Genomic DNA, 26073 nt, shown 5'->3' with positions numbered 1-26073 from the left:
TGCTGGAATAAAAAGTGATGACCCAGTAGTACTGAGCCTTGGTCAGAATCTGTCTGATTCAGTTCAATATTTGCACAGCATCTCAGGGAAGACTTAGTGGACCTGGAGTGGGTGCAGGGCAGTTTCACCAGAGGGGTACAATGGCTTAAAGGGAGATGCATAAACGTATCTTGTATTCCCCAGCGTGTTGAAGTTTGGTCTGGTCGAAATGTTTATAATGTTAAAATGGTTTAGATGCAGGAAAATTATTCCCTCTGGTGGGAGAATCAAGAATGAGAAGGGGCTGGGAGTCTTAAAATCAGAGCTTGGCTGTTTGGGAGGGAAATCGGGAAGCATTTTTTGCACAAAGTGCAGTCGACATCTGAAAATCTATTCCTCAATGAATGCTGGGGTGATTGAAGTTTTTAAAACTAAGAGCGATAGATTTTTATTCGGTGACGGGAGTATGGGAAAATGGAATTAAGGTGCAGATCAGCAATGATCTAATTGAATGGTGTAGCTGACAGAGGGGCTGAATGGCTTCTTCTCTCTGCCACTTTCTGCGTCAAACTTTGATCCTCCCTGGCAACTTGTGATGTAACTATGAGTATTTATCTGATTGGATAGTTCACGACGTTAGTCAAGTTTGCTTTCGTTGCCAAATCCGCTCACAGACTCAGAGGCGCAGTATCAGTACAGGACACAACTCACAGACTGAGAGACACAGTATCAGTACAGGACACAGCTCACAGACTGAGAGACACAGTATCAGTACAGGACACAGCTCACAGACTGAGAGACACAGTATCAGTACAGGACACAGCTCACAGACTCAGAGACACAGTATCAGTACAGGACACAGCTCACAGACTGAGAGACACAGTATCAGTACAGGACACAGCTCACAGACTCAGAGACACAGTATCAGTACAGGACACAGCTCACAGACTCAGAGACACAGCATCAGTACACGACACAGCTCACAGACTGAGAGACACAGTATCAGTACAGGACACAGCTCACAGACTGAGAGACACAGGACACAGTTTGCTGACTGAGAATTGAAGCTTCCATGAAAAGGATTTTCCACAGACCTCTCCTTCCAGGCTGTTGAGGGAAACAACAATGATTGGTCTGATTGTGCTGGTCCTTCTATGTGGAGGGGTCTCGGCTGGTGAGTACTGGGGTCTGTGACGGGCAGTGCCAATCTGGGTAATGGGGCATAAACCCTTGGTCAGTGTGTAGTGGGGTCTGAGAGGGTTTCAGTGCCAGGCTGGATACTGGGGCTGGTGACAGAGAAAGAGAGAGAGACCATGGTTTGGGCAGACTGGGGAGAACAGCTTGGGTTCAGAGGCACAGGGGCATGGGGCTGGAGAGTGGAGAACATAGTAACACAGTAACAGGAGGAGGCCATTCAGTCCTTTCTGCATATTCTGTCTCTCAAGAAGAGCATGGCTGATCTGTCCCACAACTCCACTTTCCATCTTTGCTCTCTTTGCCCTGATACCCTCACCTAACAAAAATCTATTGCTGTCAGTTTTGAGAGCTCTAAGTGACTCCCAACATCCACAGCCTTTTGAGGGAGAGAGTTCCAGATTTCTGTTGTATATTTGGTTCATCTGCTGCCAGCTTCGTATACTTGGTTAGTCTAGTTAAGAGAGATTACTCAGTCTTCAGTACTTTGAACATGAACTCTATTATTACATTCTAACTATGACCAGCTCCACACACGTCTGCAGGTTTCCTCTGAAACCACATTGCCTCTCCCTCACATGTGATCGCTTACATCATCATGTTGGGAGTTATTCTTTACACTGTTTCAAACGTTAACCCTTTCAGACCCTTATACTATATCTCCCCCAAGTCTTTATCCATATATATTTATACATTCACTTTTTTTTTATTTTTACATACTACCCCATCTCCTTCCAAGTCTCTGACATAGGAGCAGGAGTAGGCCATTCAGCCCTTCGAGCCTGCTCCGCCATTCTAGATCATGGCTGATCGTCTACCTCAATGCCATATTCCCGCACTATCCCCATATCCCTAGATATCATTAGCAACTAGGGATCTATCGCTCTCTGTCTTGAACTTACTCAGTGACTGAGCTTCCACCACCCTCTGGGGCAGTGAATGCCAAAGATTCACCACCCTCTGAGTGAAGAAATTCCTCCTCATTTCAGTCCTAAATGGCATGCCCTTTATTCTGAGATTGTGTCCCCTGGCTCTAGACCCCACAGCCAGAGGAAACATCCTTTCTGCATCTTCCCTATCTATCCCTTTAAGAATTTTGTAAGTTTCTCTGTGATCACCTTTCATTCTTCTAAAATCCAGAGAATACAGGCCCAGTCTCCTCAATCTCTCCTCATAGGACAGTCCCACCATCAGTCTGGTGAACCTCCACTGCACTCCCTCCATGGCAAGTATATCCTTTTTCAGGCAAGGGAATGTAAGATTTGATAAGATAGGGTGGGAACAGACTTGGCAGCACAAAGTTTGTTGTGAATCAACTTGATTGAGATAAAGGTAAAGACAGATTTGTTAAGTTTTCAGATAACCATAGTCACAGACTCAGGCAATAATTAAGTCTAACGCAGATACTGTCCATATTAGAGACTGGACGGCAGAGTGCACGACTCCTTCTCTTGCAGCTTTTGGTCTTCAAGTTTTCCTTGTCGGTCTCTCTCTCTCTATCTTGTCACTTGTTTTTCGAAAATTCTCCACCATACAGTATCAAAGACAGGACTTCTTTTATCCTGACAGCTTTCCAGTTAACCCTCCCCTCTCCCAATCATTGATTAGTCTTGTATTAAAAGATGCCTTTCTTAACCAGCCAAGGATCATTTTCTAATGGTTGTTAACCTTTCAGATTTATGCAAGTAGTACCCCTTTGGGTTAACTACTTTATCTAAATGTTTTTACATTTTGAGGTTCCTTATCTCATTACAAGGCAAATCTACACGGAAGCTGTTTTCATTGTCTGTTCTCAAGGTCTCACCCTTGTACTGCAAGTAAGCATTTTAAAACTTGGCATAATGTCCCAGAATCCCTCTGCCTTGACATCTTGTCCGTACTGTGCCCTATTTCCTACGTTTTTCCACTTTACCATACTGCAAAGAAGGATTATAATAAAGCTTAATGTGAGTTTATGATAGCAAGTTAGTTGTTTGTTTAGAATAGCTAGATCTTAACAATAAGCACTCTGGTTAGTAGCTTTTACTAACCTAATAATCATAAAATTCCCCCAGATGAGGGGGAAATATCCTTATCGACCCCTCATTAATTAATTTACTATTTTCGAGAAAAGTTGCGAGCTCTAAATTTCGTGCCTTATAACGCACTTGTTGCACAAGTAGCAAATAGCAAAACATTAAGAGTCGTACCAGTAGAACAAAGAACAAAGAAAATTACAGCACAGGAACAGGCCCGTCGGCCCTCCAAGCCTGCGCCGATCCAGATCCTCTATCTAAACATGTCGCCTATTTTCTAAGGGTCTGTATCTCTTTGCTTCCTGCCCATTCATATATCTGTCTAGATACATCTTAAAAGACGCTATCGTGCCCACGTCTACCACCTCCGTTGGCAACGCGTTTCAGGCACCCACCACTCTCTGCGTAAAGAACTTTCCACGCATATTCCCCCTAAATTTTTCCCCTCTCACTTTGAACTCGTGACCCCTAGTAATTGAATCCCCCACTCTGGGAAAAAGCTTCTTGCTATCCACCCTGTCCATACCTCTCATGATTTTGTAGACCTCAATCAGGTCCCCCCTCAACCTCCGTCTTTCTAATGAAAATAATCCTAATCTACTCAACCTCTCTTCATAGCTAGTGCCCTCCATACCAGGCAACATCCTGGTGAACCTCCTGTGCACCTTCTCCAAAGCACCTATATCCTTTTGGTAATGTGGCGACCAGAACTGCACGCAGTATTCCAAATGTGGCCGAACCAAAGTCTTATACAACTGTAACATGACCTGCCAACCCTTGTACTCAATACCCCGTCCGATGAAGGAAAGCATACCGTATGCCTTCTTGACCACTCTATTGACCTGCGTTGCCACCTTCAGGGAACAATGGACCTGAACACCCAAATCTCTCTGGACATCAATTTTCCCCAGGACTTTTCCATTTACTGTATAGTTCACTCTTGAATTGGATCTTCCAAAACGCATCACCTAGCATTTGCCCTGATTGAACGCCATCTGCCATTTCTCTGCCCAACTCTCCAATCTATCCATATTTTGCTGTATTCTCTGACAGTCCCCTTCACTATCTGCTACTCCACCAATCAGAGTGTCGTCTGCAAACTTGCTAATCAGACCACCTATACTTTCCTCCAAATCATTTATGTATATCACAAACAACAGTGGTCCCAGCACGGATCCCTGTGGAACACCACTGGTCACACGTCTCCATGTTGAGAAACTCCCTTCCAATGCTACTCTCTGTCTCCTGTTGCCCAGCCAGTTCTTTATCCATCTAGCTAGTACACCTTGGACCCCATGCGACTTCACTTTCTCCATCAGCCTACCATGGGGAACCTTATCAAACGCCTTACTGAAGTCCATGTATATGACATCTGCAGCCCTTCCCTCATCAATCAACTTTGTCATTTCCTCAAAGAATTCTATTAAGTTGGTAAGACATGACCTTCCCTGCACAAAACCATGTTGCCTATCACTGATAAGCCCATTTTCTTCCAAATGGGAATAGATCCTATCCCTCAGTATCTTCTCCAGCAGCTTCCCTACCACTGACGTCAGGCTCACCGGTCTATAATTACCTGGATTTTCCCTGCTACCCTTCTTAAACAAGGGGACAACATTAGCAATTCCCCAGTCCTCCGGGACCTCACCCGTGTTTAAGGATGCTGCAAAGATATCTGTTATGATTTGGGTTTGTATCAAACATGGACCGAGTCCAGAGCCGTGGGTGTTGACCTACATTATATACAGTCTCCCACCTTTGGTGGTCACCTAGCTGTTGTATTTTCTGCATTCTATGGTCATTGTTCTACATCATTTTTACTACGTGTTTCTGTGCGGTGGTTGTCCTTTCTATTCCAGACTGCAGTGCTGGCCATTGTACTGATACCCAACAATTCTCCTTCTTTGATTCTAACCCATCTAATCTTGATGGCAACATCCATGGATCCATGGCCCAATCACACTGGTCACAAAAGCGTCATATTACATTCATTACAATAACACAATACTTACATCGCGCATGGACTTAAAAGATTCTCCAGCTCCCTCTTTACCTCTATCGATCTTGTGGATAGTTTTTGCTAAGTATTATTTTCTTATCCCTTCAACTGTCTCTCTGAACTTTAATTTTACTCCCCTGATCATTACCAATGTGTAATTATTATTGTAAAGTCATTTTCTCTATGGAGTATGTATCAATGCCTTGATAATTTACAATGTTGTCGCATTCTACTGGCCACATTCACCATTTCATGCCATGCTGTTTGTCAAGTAGGTGACTGTGTTTGAGACCCGTTCTTCAGTGCATCTCACCATGCATTTTGCATGTTAGTTGCTTTACATGTAACAAATCACATCTGCACACTTATACCGGTATCCCAATATCATGCAACATTCTCGACTCTCAGGTAATCTTAACAAAAGATCAAGGGAGGGGTGGTTGTGTGAGATCTTTGCTTACCTCCCCCTGCATGTTCCCAATGACTCGCGTAGTGGCCAGACGATCAAATGTAGCACCCTTTTTTTAAAAAAAATCACAAATCATAGGTAAGGATACAAATACCTCCAAGAGAAAAAGCTATCAATTTACAAATCTTATCTACACTTTCCTGACTTTCACTAGAAATTCTGGACTTCTTTGAAATTTTACACTATATTAATTTAACCGTTTGAATTCTAATTTCACCATTGTTTGTTCCCAAAATTCCTTTATTAGCTCTTGCATCAGCCAGATCTAATTGCCAATTCCCATTAATTATAATTCTTTTTCATTTTGAGCCCTGGAGAAACTTAACAGTCCAATATTCATAATATCTTTAAAACAGAAATCAAACATTTCTTGATTCCAGGCATTACCATAATTTGTTTTTTTTTCTCTATCTTAGATGACATTTTAATTTCTTAAAAGTAACTTGCGAAATTACATTGGATTTTCAACATCACAAATTATTCCAAATTCAAATAACAGTGGTGCTGGGGTGACATTTTGTAAATGTTCCATTTATCTTTCCCCCAAAAAACCTTACTTCTCCATATTCATAGAAACCACCGAGACTGTTTTTAGTTCTCTGAACTTTTGATTATCCCCTTACATTTTGGGTGAATTCCTCTTTTGCTTGAAATAACCAATTATATTGATTTAATTTTGATTATCAATTCCAATTTCTTGCACCCAGTCTTGGTGGTATTGCATGGTGTTTTACATTAAAGACAGAAATGCTTGCAACTGTCTCTCCTTCTCAAGCACTTTATCTCGGAAGATAATAAATGAAAAGAATTTTGAAAAGTCAAAACTGTTCGACCAAATTGTGACCATGCTGTGACATTTGATGGCTGCAACTAAGTTCCTAAATTCATAAAGCTGCTCGATCTCTTGCTGTGTCATCACTTCTCATGTGGCCCTGGAAACCATTGTCACCTGTTAAAAAAAACGCACAAAGAATCTGTTGTGGATTTGTCCCAAAGCCCAATGGGTTAATTTGTCCAATTTTATCTGTCAATTTAGAAATCTAAAATGTAATAACGTCCAATATATAAATTTTACTCTCAGCAATGCAAAAATCGTGTGTTGAATTAAATTCACAATATATATGAATGATTTACATGAGGGAACTAAATGTAATATCTCCAAATTTGCAGATGACACAAAACTGGGTGGGAGGGTGAGTTGTGAGGAGGATGCAGAGAGGCTGCAGGGTGATTTGGACAAGTTGAGTGAGTGGGCAAATGTATGGCAGATGTAATATAATGTGGATAAATGTGAGGTTATCCACTTTGGTAGCAAAAACAGGAAGGCAGATTATTATCTGAACAGCTATAAATTGAGAGAGGGGAATATGCAGTGAGACTTGGGTGTTCTCGTACACCAGTCACTGAAGGTAAGCATGCAGGTGCAACAGATGTTAAAAAGGGCAAATGGTATGTTGGCCTTCATAGCGAGAGGATTCGAGTACAGGAGCAGGGATGTCTTGCTGCAATTGTACAGGACTTTGGTGAGGCCACACCTGGAATATTGTGTGCAGTTTTGGTCTCCTTAGCTGAGGAAGGATGTTCTTGCTATAGAGGGAGTGCAGCGAAGGTTTACCAGACTGATTCCTGGGATGGCGGGACTGAAGTATGAGGAGAGATTGAGTCTGTTAGGATTATATTCACTAGAGTTCAGAAGAATGAGGGGGGATCTCATAGAATCCTATAAGATTCTAACAGGATTTGACAGGGTAGCTGCAGGAAGGATGTTCCCGATGGTGGGGGAGTCCAGAACCAGGGGTCATAGTCTAAGGATACGGGGTAAACCTTTCAGGACTGAGATGAGGAGAAATTACTCCACCCAGAGAGTGGTGAGCCTGTGGAATTCGCGACCACAGAAAGCAGTTGAGGCCAAAACATTGTATGTTTTCAAGAAGGATTTAGATAGAGCTCTTGGGGCAAAAGGGATCAAAGGATATGGGGGGAAAGCGGGAACAGTTACTGAGTTGGATGATCAGCCATGATCATAATGAAGGGCGGAGCAGGCTCGAAGGGCCGAAAGGCCTACTCCTGCTCCTATTTTCTATGTTTCTATGTTTAATATCTGCAGTGGGGTTAATTTCTTTGCTTGTCTCCAAAAGGGTGGAGCAAAGCATTCTCAGATACGTCACTTTATGTAACCTTTTTAGAAAATAAAACTTTCCTGATCAAGAAAGAACCAAACTCCATCTCAAACTGTTTTTTTTTTGCCAATTCTTTTTGGTATCCTTAGGGATTGAAAACAACAAAAATAATTAGTAACATTATCAACTTCAAAGGAAAACATCACCATCAGGGAAGACAGCATTTTAGATTAAACTCCAATTATTTCCAAACTTTTTAACATCTCTTGTAAGAGGTTTCTAACCCCAGGATTTTTTATACAACCAGGAGGATTCCAAATTCAGTTGCTCAACCTCTTTATCTTTCTGAGTAGTGGTCTGTTGGATATGCTGAATGCTGTAAGATTGAAAGTTTTTTGCCTTCTCTATTTTTAACTTTTTCTGGCCTATCTTATCTTGACTGAACTCTATAACTTGCTTATATTTCTGCTCGAAGATCGTTTAACAACATGACTATTATTCTCTTCGTATATTCTCGTATAAGTGTCTTTGGATCACTGGTGCGTCCTGTAAGGTCTTTTTCTTTTTATTCATTCATGGGATATGGGCATCACTGGTCAGGCCAGCATTTATTGCCCATCCCTAATTGCCCTTGAGAAGGTGGTGGTGAGCTGCCTTCTCGAACCACTGCAGTCCATGGGAGGAAGAGACACCCACAGTGCTGTTAGGAAGGGAGTTCCAGGATTTTGACCCAGCATCAGTGAAGGAACGGTGATATAGTTCCAAGTCAGGATGGTGTGTGACTTGGAGGAGAACATACAGGTGGTGGTGGTCCCATGCATTTGCTGTCCTTGTCCTTCTAGTTGGTAGAGGTTGTGGGTTTGGAAGGTGCTGCTGTCTAAGGAGCCTTGGTGCATTGCTGCAGTGCATCTTGTAGATGGTACACACTGCTGCCACTGTGCGTCAGTGGTGGAGGGACTGAATGTTTGTAGATGGAGTGCCAATCAAGCGGGCTGCTTTGTCCTGGATGGTGTTGAGCTTCTTGAGTGTTGTTGGAGCTGCACCCATCCAGGCAAATGGAGAGTATTCCATCGCACTCCTGACTTGTGCCTTGTAGATGGTGGACAGGCTTTGGGGAGTCAGGAGGTGAGTTACTCACCACAGGATTCCTAGCCTCTGACCTGCTCTTGTAGCCACGGTATGGCTACTCCAGTTCAGTTTCTGGTCAATGGTAGCCCCTAGGATGTTGATAATGGGGGCTTCAGCGATCCTAATGCCATTGAATGTCATGGGGAGATGGTTAGACTCTCTTTTGTTGGAGATGGTCATTGTCTGGTACTTGTGTGGCACGAATGTTACTTGCCACTTATCAGCCCAAGTCTGGATATTGACCATGTCTTGCCACATTTCTACACGGACTGCTTCAGTATCTGAGGAGTCACGAATGGTGCTGAACATTGTGCAATCATCAGCGAACATCCCCACTTCTGACCTTATGATTGAAGGAAGGTCATTGATGAAGCAGCTGAAGATGGTTGGGCCTAGGACACTACCCTGAGGAACTCCTGCAGCGATGTCCTGGAATTGAAATGATTGACCTCCAACAACCACAACCATCTTCCTTTGTGCTAGGTATGACTCCACCCAGCAGAGAGTTTTCCCCTGATTCCCATTACTTCAGTTTTACTAGGGCTCCTTGATGCCATACTCAGTCAAATGCTGCCTTGATGTGAAGGACAGTAACTCTCACCTCACCTCTTGAGTTCAGCTCTTTTGTCCTTGTTTGAACCAAGGCTGTAATGAGGTCAGGAGCTGAGTGACCCAGGCGGAACCCATACTGAGCGTCACTGAGCAGGTTATTGCTAAGCAAGTGCCGCTTGATAGCATTGACGATGACACCTTCCATCACTTTACTGATGATCAAGAGTAGACTGATAGGGCAGTAATTCACTGAGTTGGACTTGTCCTGCTTCACAGGACATACCTGGGCAATTTTCCACATTGCTGGGGAGATGCCAGTGTTGTAGCTGTACTGGAACAGCTTGGCTAGGGGCGCGGCATGTTCAGGACTATTGCCAGAATGTTATCAGGGCCCATAGCCTTTGCAGTATCTAGTGCCTTCAGTCGTTCCTTGATATCACACAGAGTGAATCGAATTGGCTGAAGTCTGGCACCCTTGACGCTGGGGACTTCAGGAGGAGGCTGACATGGATCATCAACTCGGCACTTCTGGCTGAAGATTGTTGCAAATGCTTCAGCCTTATCTTTTGCACTGATGCGCTGGGCTCCCCCATCATTGAGGATGGGGCTATTTGTGGAGCCACCTCCTCATCTTATCTCAAAGCTGTTCTACTCCGCAGTTTCATTTCATCTTTCGTCTCATCCGACGCATTAACAAATAACTTTTTTTCTTCCTTTCAGGTGTCAAGGAACGCAAGCTCCAGCAGCTGATGGGGACTAATGCCCCTCCAGATCCTTCTTCCCCTTCACTTCCCTCTGACCCCACCCCTTCTGATCTGACCCCCTTGCCGTGTATTCACTATACACTCTGACCTCCCCCTCTATGACGCTGAACAGTCTGTACTGAGCAAAGTGAATTTCACGCTCAGCATGACGTTGAGCTCTTTTTCCGTCGCCTCAGCCTCCGGGCTCACTTCTTTGACCAGGAGTCCTTCCCCCGATCGGCAGACCCATTCATCTGCCTCCAGCATTCTCCCTCGACCTGGACCCCTCCCCCTGGCTCTTACCCGCTCTTGATCTTTTCATTGAAAACTGGCGGCAAGACATTGGTCGTCTCAATTTCTCTGCCCCCTTCACTCACTCTAACCTGTCCCCCTCTGAACTTGAGGCACTCCTTTCTCTCAGGTCTAACCCCGACATGGTCATCAAACCTGCAGACAAGGGTGGTGCTGTTGATGTATGGCGTACCGACCTCTACCTTGCAGAGGCTCAGCGCCAACTCTCAGACACTTCTTCCTACCTCCCTCTGGACCATAACCCCACCACTGAACATCAAGCCACTGTCCACAAGACTGTCACTGACCTCATCTCCTCTGGAGATCTTCCCTCTTCAGTTTCCAACCTCACAGTCCCGCAACCCTGGACAGCCCGCTTCTACCTCCTTCCCAAAATCCACAAACGACTGTCCCGGCAGACCCATTGTGTCAGCCTGCTCCTGCCCCACTGAACTTATTTCTTCCCATCTCAACTCTATCTTTTCTCTGCTGGTCCAGTCTCTTCTCATCTACATCCGTGACTCTTCTGACGCCCTACGTCATTTTGACAATTTGCAGTTTCCTGGTCCCAATTGCCTCCTCTTCACTATGGACGTCCAATCTCTCTACACCTCCATCCCTCGCCAGGACGGTTTGAGGGCTCTCCGCTTCTTCCTTGAACAGAGGCCCAACCAGTCCCCATCCACCACCACCCTCCTCCGCTTGGCTGAACTTGTTCTCACATTGAACAACTTCTCCTTCAACTCCACTCACTTCCTTCAAGTAAAAGGTGTTGCTATGGGTACCCGCATGGGTCCTAGTCATGCCTGTCTTTTTGTGGGATATGTCGAACACTCCTTCTTCCAGTCCTACTCAGGCCCCCTCCCCCAACTCTTTTTCCGGTACATTGATGACTGTATCGTTGCCGTTTCCTGCTCCCGCCTGAACTGGAAAACTTTATCAACTTTGCTTCTAATTTCCACCCTTCTCTCACCTTTACATGGTTCATCTCCAACACTTCCCTTCCTCGACTTCTCTGTCTCCATCTCTGGGGATAGGCTGAATACTAATATCCATTATAAGCCCACCAACTCCCACAGCTACCTCGACTACACTTCTTCACACCCTGCCTCCTGTAAGGACTCCATTCCATTCTCCCAGTTTCTCCGTCTCGGACGCATCTGCTCTGATGATGCTACCTTCCATGACAGCGCTTCTGATATGTTTTCCTTTATCCTCAACCGAGGATTCACCCCCACTGTTGTTGACAGGGCCCTCAACCGTGTCCGGCCCATTTCCCGCATCTCTACCCTCACCCCTTCCCCTCCCTCCCAGAACCGCAACGGGATTCCCCTTGTCCTCACTTTCCACCCCACCAGCCTCCATATCCAAAGGATCATCCTCTGACATTTCCGCCACCTCCAGCGTGATGCCACTACCAAATGCATCTTCCCTTCCCTTCCCCTGTCAGCATTCAGAAGGGATCATTCCCTCCGTGACACCCTTGTCCACTCCTCCATTACCCCCACCACCTCGTCCCCTTCCCATGGCACCTTCCCCTGCAATCGCTGGAAGTGTAATACCTGCCCATTTACCTTCTCTCTCCTCACTATCCCAGGCCCCAAACACTCCTTTCAGGTGAAGCAGCCATTTACTTGTACTTCTTTCAATGTAGTATACTGTATTCGCTGCTCACAGTGTGGTCTCCTCTACATTGGGGAGACCAAATGCAGACTGGGTGACCACTTTGTGGAACATCTCCGCTCAGTCCACAAGCAGGACCCTGAGCTTCCGGTTGCTTGCCATTTCAACACTCCCCCCTGCTCTCATGCTCACATCTCTGTCCTGGGATTGCTGCAGTGTTCCAGTGAACATCAACGCAAGCTCGAGGAACAGCATCTCATTTACCGATTAGGCACACTACAGCCTGCCGGACTGAACATTGAGTTCAATAATTTCAGAGTATGACAGGCACCCCCAATTTAACTTTTATTTTCAATTATTTTTTTCTTTTTCCTTTTTTTTATTTTTTTTTTGTGTTTATTTTATTTTATTTCATCTTAGATTGTTCAGTTTGCTTACCCACTGTTGTTTTTTTTTTCATGTTTGTACTTGCGGCTGTTCAATTTTCAGTCCATTAACACCCTATCTGTACTATTGCTTTGTCTTTCAACACACCATTAACACATTGTTCGCCTTTGCTCCATGACCTTCTGGTCAGCTATTCTGTGACCTTGTCCTATCAACACCTTCTCCTTTGTTATCTCTTGCCCCACCCCTGCTTTACTTGCTTATAACCTTTGACATTTCTAATATTTGCCGGTTCTGAAGAAGGGTACCTGAAATGCTAACTCTGCTTCTCTCTCCACAGATGCTGCCAGACCTGCTGAGTGTTTCCAGCATTTCTTGTTTTTATTTCAGATTTCCAGCATCCACAGTATTTTGCTTTTATTCCTCCAGTTAGTTGTTTAATTGTCCACCACCATTCATGGCTGGATGTGGCAGGACTGCAGGATCTGATCTGTTGGTTATGGGATCACTTAGCTCTGTCTATTGCATGCTGTTTATGCAGTTTGGCATGCAAGTAGTCCTGGGTTGTAGCTTCACCAGATTGACACCTCATTTTGAGGTATGCCTGGTGCTTCTCCTGGCATGCCCTCCTGCACTCTTCATTGAACCAGGGTTGGTTTCCTGGCTTGATGGTAATGGTAGAGTGGGGGATATGCCGGGTCATGAGGTTACAGTTTGTGGTTGAGTACAATTCTGCTGCTGCTGATGGCCCACAGCACCTCATGGATGTCCAGTTTTGCATTGCTAGATCTGTTCGAAATCTATCCCATTTAGCACGGTGGTAGTGCCACACAACATGATGGAGGGTATCCTCAATGTGAAGGTGAGACTTCGTCTCCACAAGAACTGTGCGATGGTCACTCCTACCAATACTGTCATGGACAGATGCATCCGCGGCAGGCAGATTAGTGAAGATGAGGTCAAGTATGTTTTTCACTCTTGTTGGTTCCCTCACCACCTGCCGCAGACCCAGACTAGCAGCTATGTCAGTAGTGGTGCTACCGAGTCACTCTTGGTGATGGACATTGAAGTCCCCCAACCAGAGTACATTCTGCACCCTTGCCACCCTCAGTGCTTTCTCCAAGTGATGATCAACATGGAAGAGTATTGATTCATCAGCTGAGGGAGGACGGTAGGTGGTAATCAGCAGGAGGTTTCCTTGCCCATATTTGACCTGATGCCATGAGACTTCATGGCGTCTGGAGTCGATGTCGAGGACTCGCAGGGTAATTCCCTCCCAACTGTATACCACTGTGCCGCCACCTCTGCTATGTCTATCCTGCCGGTGGGACAGGACATACCCGGGAATGGTGATGGCAGTGTCTGTGACATTGTCTGTAAGGTCTCCACATTCCCAAAAAGGTTTTCCCTCCCAAGACATGGGTCGGCCAGTCTCGCGAACTGGATATCTTTCCTTTCTCTCAAAAAGTGTTCACAATGCGCCAAGTCCCATCTGGGTTGCCAGAATGTAAGATTGGATAAGATGAGGTGGTTTGTATCCCCTTCTAAGGTGGGAACAGACTTGGCAGCACAAAGCTTTTTGTGAATCCACTTTATTGAGATAAAGGTACGGGCAAGTTTGTTAAATTTTTAGATCAACAATAGTCACAAACTCAGGCAGTAATTAACAGTCTAACACAGATACTACCCATATTGGAGACTAGATGGCAGAGCGCACGACTCTTTCTCTTGCAGCTTTTGGTTTTCGAGCTTTCCTTGTTGGTCTCTGTCTCTTGTCTCTTGTTGTTTGAATATTCTCTGCCATACAGTAAAGATAAGGACTTCTTTTATCCTGGCAGCCTCCCCTCTCTCAATCATTGATTAGTCTTGCATTAAAGGATGCCTTCAATAACCAACTAAGGATCATTTTGTGATGGTTGCGAACCTTTCTATCTCAATGCTTTTACATTTCGAGGTTACTTATCTCATTACAAGGTCAATCTACACAGAAGCTGTTTTCATTGTCTGCTCTCAAGGTCTCGCCCTTGTACTGCAAGTAAGCATTTTAAACCTTGACATAATCTCCCAGAATACCTCTGACTTAATATCTTGTCTGTACTGTGCCCTATTTCCTTAGATTTTCCACGTTCCCAAACTACAAAGAAGGTTTCTAATAAAGCTACATGTTAGTTTATGATAAGAAGTTAGTTGTTAGTTTATAATAGCTAGTTTTTAACAATTAGCAGTCTGGTTAGCAGCTTTTAGCAACCTAATAATCTTACAGGAACCAGAACTGCAAACCATATTCCAGGTGTGGCCTCACCAAGGCTCTATACAATTGAAGCAAATCTTCTTTGCTCCTGTACTCAAATTTGCCATTTGCCTTCCTAATTGCATGTTGCACTTGCATGCTAGCTTTCAGTGGCTTATAAACAAGGACACCCGTATCCCTTTGGATATCAGCACTTTCCAATCTCTCACCGTTTAAGAAATACTCTGCACCTCCGTTCCTCCTGCCAAAGCTCACTTATCCACATTATATTCCACCTGCCATGTTCTTGCCCACTCACTCAGCCTGTCGAAATCCCCTTGAAGACTCTTTGCATCCTCCTCACAACTCACATTCCCACCAAGTTTTGTGTCATCTGCAAACTTGGAAATATTACAATTGGTCTCCACATCCAAATCGTTGATATAAATTGTGAACAGCTGGGGTCTAAGCACTGATCCTTGCGGTGCCCCACTTGTCATAGCCTGCCAACCTGAGAATGACCTATTTATACCTGCTCTCTGTTTTCTGCCTGTTACCCAATCCTCAATCCATGCTAATATATTACCCCCAATCCAATGCGCTTTAATTTTGCTTAGTAACTTCCTATGTGGGACTTTATCAAAAGCCCTCTGAAAGTCCAAATACACCACATTCACTGGTCCCCACTTATCCCCTCTGCTAGTAACATCCTCAAAAACTCTAACAAGTTTGTCAAACATGTTTTCCCCTTCATAAATCCATGTTGATTCTGCCCAATCAGACCATTATTTTCTAAGTGTCCAGTAATCACATCCTTTATAATAGATTCAAGTATTTTCTCGACCACCGACGCCAGGCTAACAGGTCTGTAGTTCCCTGTTTTCTCTTTCCCTCCTTTCTTAAACAGTGAGGTTACATTTGCAACCTTCCAATCTGCAGGCACCATTGCAGAATTTATAGAATTTTGAAAGATGATCACTAATGCATCCACTATCTGTGTCGCCATCTCTTTCAACATCTGGGGTGAAGATCATTGGGTCCCAGGGATTTGCCAACTTTCAGTCCCGTTAATTTCTCCAATACTACTATTTTACTAATTTCTTGCAATTCTTCATTCTCACTAAACCCTTGGATCTCAATTATTTCAGGGAGACTTCTTGTCTCTTCCTCCATGAAGACAAACACAAAGTCATTATTTAGCTTCTCTGACAGTTCTCTATTTTCCATTGTAAATTCTTCTGTCTCTGCCTGTAATTTGTTCTTGCTATTTTTCTTTTCCATTTTACATCCCTCTAGAAGCTTTTACAATCCATATTTATATTTCTTGCTAGTTTACAGTCATATTCTATTCTCTCTTTCTTTATCAATTTCTTGGTCCTCCTTTGTTGGATTCTAAAATTATCCCAATCCTTTGGCTTACGACTCTTTTTGACAACTTTCTAAACCTCCCCCTTTGATCTAATCCTATCTTTAACTTCCTTTGTTAGCCATGGCTGACCCGCTTTCCCTATTGGGTTCTTTTGCCTTAAAGGAATGTACGTTTTTTGAAAACCATGTATTCATTCTTTAAATACTAGCCATTGCCTATCTACCGTCAAACCTTTTAATGACATCCCAGATTCAATCTGTCAGGAGGCTTCACAACTCTCCCTCATCGTGTTGTTGTGAGACGCGGAAGATCAATTGTCTTTCTCTGAAGTCTTATTTCTTGATTTGGATGGTCTTCATTGAGGTTTGTAGTATCCAATGCTTTCTGAATTTCAGGTTCAACATCTGGTTCGTCCAAATGTGATTGACGTCTTTGATGAATAGGAATAGGATTCCTCACATTTCTTCTAATAGTACCTTCTGAAGTATGTACGAAATAAGATCTCTGTTGATTATCTTCTCTCTGGATGATCAGTCCTTCTCTGCATTGGTCTCATACCTATACCTTTTTTCCTTCAGTCAACTTAGGAAGGTTCCTGGAGCGATATTTCTGTTATAATGATAGGCTTTCAGTAAGACTTTCCTCTGTCTTAATAACATTAGAAATAGGAGCAGGAGTAGGCCATTCGCCCTCTCAAAACTGTCCCGCCATTCAATACGATCATGGCTGATGTGCCCCAGACCTCAACTCCTCTTTCGTCCCAGCTCCTCATAGCCCTCAACTCCCCGACATTTCAAAAATCTATCTACCTCCTCTTTAAATACTTTCAGTGATCTAGCCTCCACAACTCTCTGGGGTCGAGAATTCCAGACATTCACTACCCTCTGAGAGAAGAAATTCCTTGGCATCTCAGTTTTAAATGAGTGTCCCCTTATTCTGTAACTATGTCCCCTAGTTCGAGATTCCCCCACTAGTGGAAACATCTTCTCAACATCTCCCCTGTCAAGCCCCTTCTGAATCTTGTACGTTTCAATAATATCACCCCTCATTCTTCTAAACTCTGATGAATAAAGGCCTAACCTGTTTAGCCGTTCTTCATAAGTCAACCCCTTCATCCCAGGAATCAGCTAGTGAATCTCTTTTGAACTGCTTTTAATGCCAGTATATCCTTTCTTAAATAGGGGGACCAAAACTATACGCAGTATTCCAGGTGCGACCTCACCAACACCCTGTACAGTTGTAACAAGATTTCCCTATTTTTAAACTCCAACCCCCTAGTAATAAAGGCTATTTGCCTTCTTAATTACTTGCTGCACCTGCATGCTAACTTTTTGTTTTTCATGCACAACAACACCCAGATCCCTCTGCGCTGCACTTTTTTAAAGTCTCTCTCCATTTAAATAATACCGTGCCTTTTGATTCTTCCTACCAAAGTGCATGACCTCACACTTTCCTACATTAAGTTCCATCTGCCAAGTTTTTGCCCACTCACTCAACCGATTTATATCCCCTTGCAGATTCCTTATGTCCTCATCACAATGTGCCCTCCCACCTATTTTTGTATCGTCAGCAAGTTTGGACATATAACACTCTGTCCCCTCCTCCAAGTCATTAATATAGATAGTAAATAATTGAGGCCCCAAGCCTGATCCTTGTGGCACTCCACTAGTTACGTCTTTCCAACCTGAAAAAGACCCATTAATCCCGAATCTGTCTTCTGTGAATTAACCAATCCTCAATCCATTCTAATACATTACCCCCAATACTGTGAGCTCCTATCTTATGCAATAATCTTTTATGTGGCATCTTATCCAAAGCCTTCTGGAAATCTAAATACACTGCAGTTCCCCTTTATCAACTCTGCTTGTTATATCTTCAAAGAACTCTAGCAAATTTTGTCAAAAATGATTACCCTTTCACAAAACCATGTTGACTCTGTTTGATTGCGTTAAACTTTTCTAAATGTTCTGCTATTTCTTCCTTAATAATGGACTCTAGCATTTTCCCAACGACTAATGTTAGGCTGACTGGCTTATAGTTTCCTGCTTTTTGTCTTCCTCCCTTCTTGAACTCTCTGATAATCCTGGACTGCTTGCCCTGGAAGTAATTTTTTGGGTAGGATTAGAGGTTGTGTTCTAAGCTTCTTTCTCATCAACAGTGCTGATGGTGCTAATCCATATTGGGCGGCACAGTGGCGCAGTGGTTAGCACTGCAGCCTCACAGCTCCAGGGACCCGGGTTCGATTCTGGGTACTGCCTGTGTGGAGTTTGCAAGTTCTCCCTGTGTCTGCGTGGGTTTTCTCCGGGTGCTCCGGTTTCCTCCCACAAGCCAAAAGACTTGCAGGTTGGTAGGTAAATTGGCCATTATAAATTGTCACTAGTATAGGTAGGTGGTAGGGAAATATAGGGACAGGTGGGGATGTTTGGTAGGAATATGGGATTAGTGTAGGATTAGTATAAATGGGTGGTTGATGGTCGGCACAGACTCGGTGGGCCGAAGGGCCTGTTTCAGTGCTGTATCTCTAATCTAATCATACAGCAGTGGAGTAGATATGTGCTTCATGAGTGCTGTTTGAAAATATTCATTTTTCTTTAACAGTGCTTTGATAGTTCTGACTCCTCTCTCAGCTTCACTATTAGATTGTGGATATCTAGGGGAACTTGTAAGATGTACAAATCCATAGTTTTGCACAAAGTGCGTGAAGTCGTCATTGTCAAATTGTGGTCCATTATTGGACACTATCTGGTCAGGTATACCTTATGTTGCAAAGATCTCCTGTAACACTCGAATGACTGTCTCAGTTGTTGTTGTGTACAAACATTTGACATCAATCCACCTTTAAAAGTAGTCGATGACAATCAGATAAGATTTTCTATTAAACTTGATGTTACGGTCAAGTGAAAAGGGTTGCAGGGCTTCCCTCTTTGACCACAACAGGTTTAATTCTTCCTTCAAGTGGATGTACTGGCCAATTCGGTCGGTGTTTGATTATTCAGTTGCCATGATCATAACAAGAACCAATCGGACAGGTTTTCTTGAGTTTAACAAAGAAAGAGGTTAACTTTATTGTACCTAAACCGAACTAATGAAATTAATAAACTACACGCCAACTTTCACTCTCTCACACACACTCTGGAGGCTTACACACACACAAATAAGTTACAAAGTCGACACAGAGTGTCGGTGAGTCAGCCACACAGGCATTCAGGCTGCGCCACAGAAGCATGGTGGTCTGTGAGTAAAATCTAAGTGCAGCAATCGCAGGTATCATGAGCGACGGTTGAGGATCGGGTGAGCAACCTTTGGAAAAGGGTAGAAACTTTGTCTAATGGTGCAATGGGCAGTCAAAACATGGAAACATCAAATCTTCACAAAGGGCAGATCTGAGGTTAGCAATCATTATTCAAGCAGACCACAAGGAAAAAGCATGGGAAACCTCTGAAAAGTGCGGGAACGTTTCCATAGCAAGATCAAAAATTTATCAAAGAAAGAAAACAACCTACAGAGTTTGGAAAGGATATGGATCCAAAATATACAATGCCTGAAAGATTTGAGAATTTGGAAGGACCGAACCAGATCCAGAATTGGTCTTTATAGAGGAGAAGATTTTTAACATACAGAATAGCTTCCCAGCTACACAGCAAGTCTGAAGCTGAACAAGTAAACACTTTGCTGTGCTCAATATGTACAGTTGCTGATGATGTGATCGCAAGGCAGGGCATCAATGAGGCTTCTGATAAGTTTGATGATGTTTTGCAAGTCTTCAATAAATATTTTAATTTAAGAAGTAATAAGATCTTAGAAAGGGTCAAGTTTAATAGAAGGCTCCAGAAAGCTGGTGAATCAGTGGATACTTTCATTAAGGATTTGTCCAGACAGGCTGAAGGATGTGAATATGAAGAACTGAAGACAGAATTGATAAGAGACTGCATAGTTGTGAGTATTGCAAATGAATTTCTATTGGATTTATTCCAGTTAAAAGAAGACCTCACCCTGGAGAAGGCAGTACAGATTGTCAGTCAAGCAGAGGTCTGCAGGCAGAACAGGGCAAACCTGAGAGGGAAAGAGAAACCTTGGGTCAGAAAAACTCCGATGACCGTACAGTTCCTGAAGCCCAGGACTGAAAAATAATCTCCAGACAAGAAGGTGCATTCGGATGGGGGATGGTGCAAGACCCAATGAGACCCTGCCAGTGCTGTGACACCAAAAAGACCCACAGGTGTGAACAAATAAAGCAGAAAGCTTTAACTGTAAGAAGGTGGGCCATTTTGGAAAAACGTGCCAAAGCAAGACCTCTACTTTTCAAGATTCCAAACAAACAAACATTCTCCAGGCAAAGAGCAGTCAATGAAGTGGCTCCATTTGGCCCAGTTAATTGATTGGTTCAATTAAGCTCCATTGAAGGATAAATCAGGAAATTTCCTGATCATGCATTCTGGACAGCAGACGTTTATGTCAATGGACATATTACCAATTAGCCGTGGCTACAGGAGCAGGTCAGAGGCTAGGAATCCTGAGGCAAGTAACTCACCTCCTGACTCCCCAAAGCCTGTCCACCATCTACGAGGCACAAGTCAGGAGTCTGATGGAATACTCTCCACTTGCCTGGATGGGTGCAGCTCCAACAACACTCAAGAAGCTCGACACCATCCAGGACAAAGCAGCCCGCTTGATTGGCACCCCATGTACAAGCATTCACTCCCTCCACCACCGATGCACAGTGGCAGCAGTGTGTACCATCTACAAGATGCACTGCAGCAATGCACCAAGACTCCTTAGACAGCACCTTCCAAACCCGCAAACTCTACCAACTAGAAGGACAAGGGCAGCAAATACATGGGACCACCGCCACCTGTAAGTTCCCTTCCAAGTCACACACCATCCTGACTTCAAACTATATCGCCATTCCTTCACTGTCACTGGGTCAAAATTCTGGAACTCCCTTCCTAACAGTACTGTGGGTGTACCTACCCCACATGGACTGCAGCGGTTCAAGAAGGCAGCTCACCACCACCTTCTCAAGGGCAATTAGGGATGAGCAATAAATGTTGGCCTGGCCAACGATGCCCACATCCCGTGAATGAATTTAAAAAAAAAATTCAATTAGACACTGGAGCAAGCTTCACAGTTTTATCAGAAAATGAACCGTGGTTATTAACACATTGCTTGCAACCAACAGACACTCAGTTACTCGGTCCAGGAGGGATCGAACTAAAAGCCAAGAGAAAGCTACAGGCAACACTTCCGGAGAGGGGAAAGCAGATACTGGAAACACAGTATGTTTTATAGAATCAAGAATATTTGCTGTTGAGCTGAAGAGCATGTTTAGATGGTCATCTTAACGAAAAAGTGAATGAAAACAATCTAAGATCCACTTTCAAGCACTGGTTAGCACCACAGCCTCACAGCTCCAGTGACCCGGGTTCAATTCTGGGTACTGCCTGTGTGGAGTTTGCAAGTTCTCCCTGTGTCTGCGTGGGTTTTCTCCGGGTGCTCCGGTTTCCTCTCACATGCCAAAGACTTGCAGGTTGATAGGTAAATTGGCCATTATAAATTGCCCCTAGTATAGGTAGGTGGTAGGGAAATATAGGGACAGGTGGGGATGTGGTAGGAATATGGGATGAGTGTAGGATTAGTATAAATGGGTGGTTGATGGTCGGCACAGACTCGGTGGGCCGAAGGGCCTGTTTCAGTGCTGTATCTCTAAACTAAACTAAACAATTTTCAGGTCTTTGAAGACTGAAGACCGAATACAGCATTATGTTCAGAGAAGATGCTCAACCGATATGTATCTTTACACCTAGGAAGATACGACACCACTGCTGAAGCAAAGGCACATACAGCTGGAAGAGATGGCCAGGATGGGAGTTATTTCTCCTGTCACTGAGGTGTTTGGAAATGGTTCCATTTCCCAAACCAAACGATACTCTTTGCCCTGATGTCTCTCTCTCTCTCTGAGGGTTAGTGTTTTGGGGTTCATGTCCTGATGTCTCTCTCTATCTCTGTTTCAGGTTCTCACTCTATCCATATTTTCATCACATTCATGACTCCGATTCCCGGTGTGCCAGATTTTGTGGCAGTCATGTATCTGGACGAGATCCAGCTTGTTGTGTATGACAGCGATCGGAAGAAGTTGATCACTCGAGATCAGTGGATGATGGACGTTCAGGGACCACTGTCCTGGGAGCAGTTATCACAACTCATGTTGGAGGGGGAGCATGGACTGAAAGCCGATATTCCATACTTCATGTCCCTGAACGGACAGAGTGAGGGTGAGTCTGGAGGTTGGTGGAGGGGCGGCGGGGGTGGGGGGTTGGGGGTGGGAAGGGGTGGGTGGTCAGTGGAGATGGGGGCAGGTGGAGCAGGCTGTGTCCCAGGGGTGGAGCTCTGTGTCCCGGGGATGGAGCTCTGTGTCCCGGGGGTGGAGCTCTGTGTCCCGGGGGTGGAGCTCTGTGTCCCAGGGGTGGAGCTGTGTGTCCAGGGGATGGAGGTCTGTATCCTGTGGGTGGAGCTCTGTGTCCCAGGGGGTGGAGTTCTGTGACCCCGGCATGGAGTCGTGTCCCGAGGGCTGGACAGAACTCTGTGTCATGTCATTTCGGAGATCGATTAACTTTTAGGCGAAGGAAAATCAGATCCTCCAGCTCCACTCCCCGCGTGTCTCTCTATTCTCCTCGTGTCTCTCTATTCTCCTCGTGTCTCTCTATTCTCCCCGTGTGTCTCTCTATTCTCCCCATGTCTCACTCTATTCACCCCGTGTCTCTCTATTCTCCTCCGTGACTCTCTATTCTCCCCCATGTGTCTCTGTTCTCCCCCATGTCTCTCTATTCACCATCTCCTTTTCTCTCTATTCATGCTCCCATCCTGCCACATCCGTGTCTCTCTATTCGGGTTCCAGGGACTCCTTTAGGTACTGAGATCAGTGTCCACTGGGCCCTTTAAATCCATTGATTGAATGCTGGGATTCATGAAATATATGAATTGGGCACCTGGTCAGTCCATTCATCTCGGGGGTCTACTAAACACACAGAACAGATTACAGGGGGGTCCTTTAAATATGTGGATCAGGTTAGGAGGAGTTGAGGGAGTGCTTTAAACAGCCCCAGCTTTCCAGGTCATGTATGACCAGCTGGGTGCTGAGGTTGTTTTACTCGTTGTATGAGATGTGGGCATCGCTGGCAAGACCCATCCATAATTGCCCTTGAGAAGGTGGTGGTGAGCCGCCTACTTGAACCACTGCAGTTCATGTGGTGTGGAGCTCTGTACCCGTAGGGTGGAGCCCTGAGTCCCGGGAATGGAACTCTGTGTTGTTAGGAAGTTCCAGGATTTTGACCTCGTGAAGGAATGCAATATCGTCCCAAGTCAGGATGGTGTGTGGCTTGGTGGGGAACTTGAAGGTGGTGGTGTATTCATGCATCTGCTGCCCTTGTCCTTCTAGGTGGTATAGGTCGCAGGTTTGGAAGGTGCTGTCTGAGTAGTCTTGGTGCGTTGTGACAGTGCATCTTGTAGATGGTACACACTGCTGCCACTGTGCATCAGTAGTGGAGGGAGTGAATGTTTGTAGATGGTGTGCCAGTCAAGTGGGCTGCTTTGTCCTGGATGGTGTTGAGCTTCTTGAGTGTTGTTGGAGCTGCACCCATCCAGTCAAGTGTATTCCATCACACTCCTGACTTGTGCCTTGTAGATGGTGGACAGGCTTTGGAGAGTCAGGAGGTGAGTTACTTGCCGCAGGATTCCTAGCCTCTGACCTGCTCTTGTAGCCACGATATTTATATGGCTACTCCAGTTCAGTTTCTGGTCAATGGGAACCCCCAGGATGTTGATAGTGGGGGATTCAGCGATGTTAATGCCGTTGAATGTCAAGGGGAGATTGTTAGATTCTCTTTCATTTAAGATGGTCATTGCCTGGCACTTTGTGTGGCTCGAATGTTACTTGCCACTTATCAGTCCAAGCCTGAATGTTATCCAGGTCTTACTGCATATTGGCATGGACTGCTTCAATATCTGAGAAGTTGCAAATGGCACTGAACAATGTACAATCATCAGCGAACATCCCCACTTCTGACCATTTGTTGGAGGGAAGATCATTGATGAAGCAGCTGAAGATGGTTGGGCCTCAGACACTACCCTGAGGAACTTCTGCAGTGATGTCCTGGGACTGAGATGATTGACCTCCAACAACCACAACCATCTTCCTTTGTCCTGGGTAGGACTCGAACCACTGGAAATTTCTCCCCCTGATTCCCGTTGACTCCAGTTTAGCTCGGACTCCTTGATGCCATACTCGGTTAAACGCTGCCTTGATGTCAAGGGCAGTCACTCTCACCTCACCTCTGGAATTTAGCACTTTTGTCCATGTTTGAACCAAGGCTGTAATGAGGTCAGGAGCTGAGTGGCCCTGGCGGAACCCAAACTGAGTGTCAGTGAGCAGGTTATTGCTGAGTAAGTGCTGCTTGATAGCACTGTCGATGACACCTTCCATCACTTTACTGATGATCAAGAGTAGACTGATGGGGCGATAATTGGCTGGGTTTGATTTGTCCTGCTTGCTGTGTACAGGATATACCTGGGCAATTTTCCACATTGCAGGGTAGATGCCAGTGTTGTAGCTGTACTGGAACAGCTTGGCTAGGGGCACGGCCAGTTCTGGAGCACAGGTCTTCAGTACTACTGACAGAATATTGTCAGGGCCCATAGCCTTTGCAGTATTCAGTGCCTTCAGTCATTTCTCAATATCACGTGGAGTTAATCGAATTGGCTGAAGTCTGCCATCTGTAATGCTGGGGTCTTCAGGAGGAGGCCCAGATGGATCATCAACTCGACACTTCTGGCTGAATGTTGTTGCAAATGCTTCAGCCTTTTCTTTCTCACTGATGTGTTGGTCTCCCCCATCATTGAGGATGGGGACTTTTGTGGAGCCACCTCCTCCAGTTACTTGTTTAATTGTCCACCACCATTCACGACTGGATGTGGCAAGACTGCAGAGCTTAGATCTGATCCATTGGTTGTGGGATTGCGTAGCTCTGTCTATCGCATGCTGCTTCCGCTGTTTGACGCACAAGTAGTCCTGGGGTGTAGCTTCACCAGGTGGACACCTCATTTTGAGGTATGCCTGGTGCTGCTCCTGGCATGCCCTCCTGCACTCTTCATTGAACCAGGGTTGGTCTCCTGTCTTGATGGTAATGGTAGAGTGGGGGATATGCCGGGCCATGAGGTGACAGATTGTGGATGAGTACAATTCTGCTGCTGCTGATGGCCCACAGCACCTCATGGATGCCCAGTTTTGCATTGCGAGATCTGTTCGAAATCTATCCCATTTAGCACAGTGATAGTGCCACACAACACGATGGACGGTATCCTCAATGTGAAGGCGGGACTTCGTCTCCACAAGGACTGTGCGATGGTCACTCCTACCAATACTGTCATGGACAGATGCATCTGCGGCAGGCAGATTGGTGAGGACGAGGTCAAGTATGTTTTTCCCTCGTGTTGGTTCCCCCACCACCTGCCGCAGACCCAGTCTCGCAGCTATGTCCTTTCGGACTCGGCCAGCTCGGTCAGTCGTGGTGCTACCGAGCCACACTTGGTGATGGACATTGAAGTCCCCCACCCAGAGTACATTTTGTGCCCTTGCCACCCTCAGTGCTTCCTCCAAGTGGTGTTCAACATGGAGGATTACAGAGTCATCAGCTGAGGGAGGGCGGTAGGTGGTCATCAGTAGGAGGTTACCTTGCCCATGTTTGACCTGATGCCATGAGACTTCATGGGGTTCAAAGTCAATGTGGAGGACTCCCAGGGCAACTCTCTCCTGACTGTATAGCTCTGTGCCGTCACCTCTGGTGTGTCTGTCCTGTTGGTGGGACAGGACATCCCCGGGAATTGTGATTGTGGTGTCTGGGACATTGTAAGGTGTGATTCCAAGTATATGACTATGTCAGTCTGTTGCTTGACTAGTCTGTGGGACAGCTCTCCCAAAT

The 26073-nt window shown here is 45.0% G+C and overlaps 1 protein-coding gene across 1 annotated transcript in view; it reads left to right on the top strand.

Annotated features, from left to right (window-relative positions):
- Nucleotides 1–653: 653 nt before the first annotated feature.
- The window catches only part of LOC137346264 (major histocompatibility complex class I-related gene protein-like), a 62399-nt gene continuing 36979 nt past the window's right edge, over nt 654–26073 (top strand). The window contains exons 1-2 of the mRNA XM_068009726.1: nt 654–1153; nt 22111–22371. Of these exons, the coding sequence (XP_067865827.1) occupies nt 1105–1153; nt 22111–22371 (310 nt within the window). The 5' untranslated portion in view covers nt 654–1104. The remainder of the gene's footprint in view (nt 1154–22110; nt 22372–26073) is intronic.

The sequence above is a fragment of the Heterodontus francisci genome, chromosome 29 (genome assembly GCF_036365525.1).
Source record: "Heterodontus francisci isolate sHetFra1 chromosome 29, sHetFra1.hap1, whole genome shotgun sequence".
Lineage (NCBI taxonomy): Eukaryota > Metazoa > Chordata > Chondrichthyes > Heterodontiformes > Heterodontidae > Heterodontus > Heterodontus francisci.
This window is presented reverse-complemented; position numbering and strand designations above follow the sequence as displayed.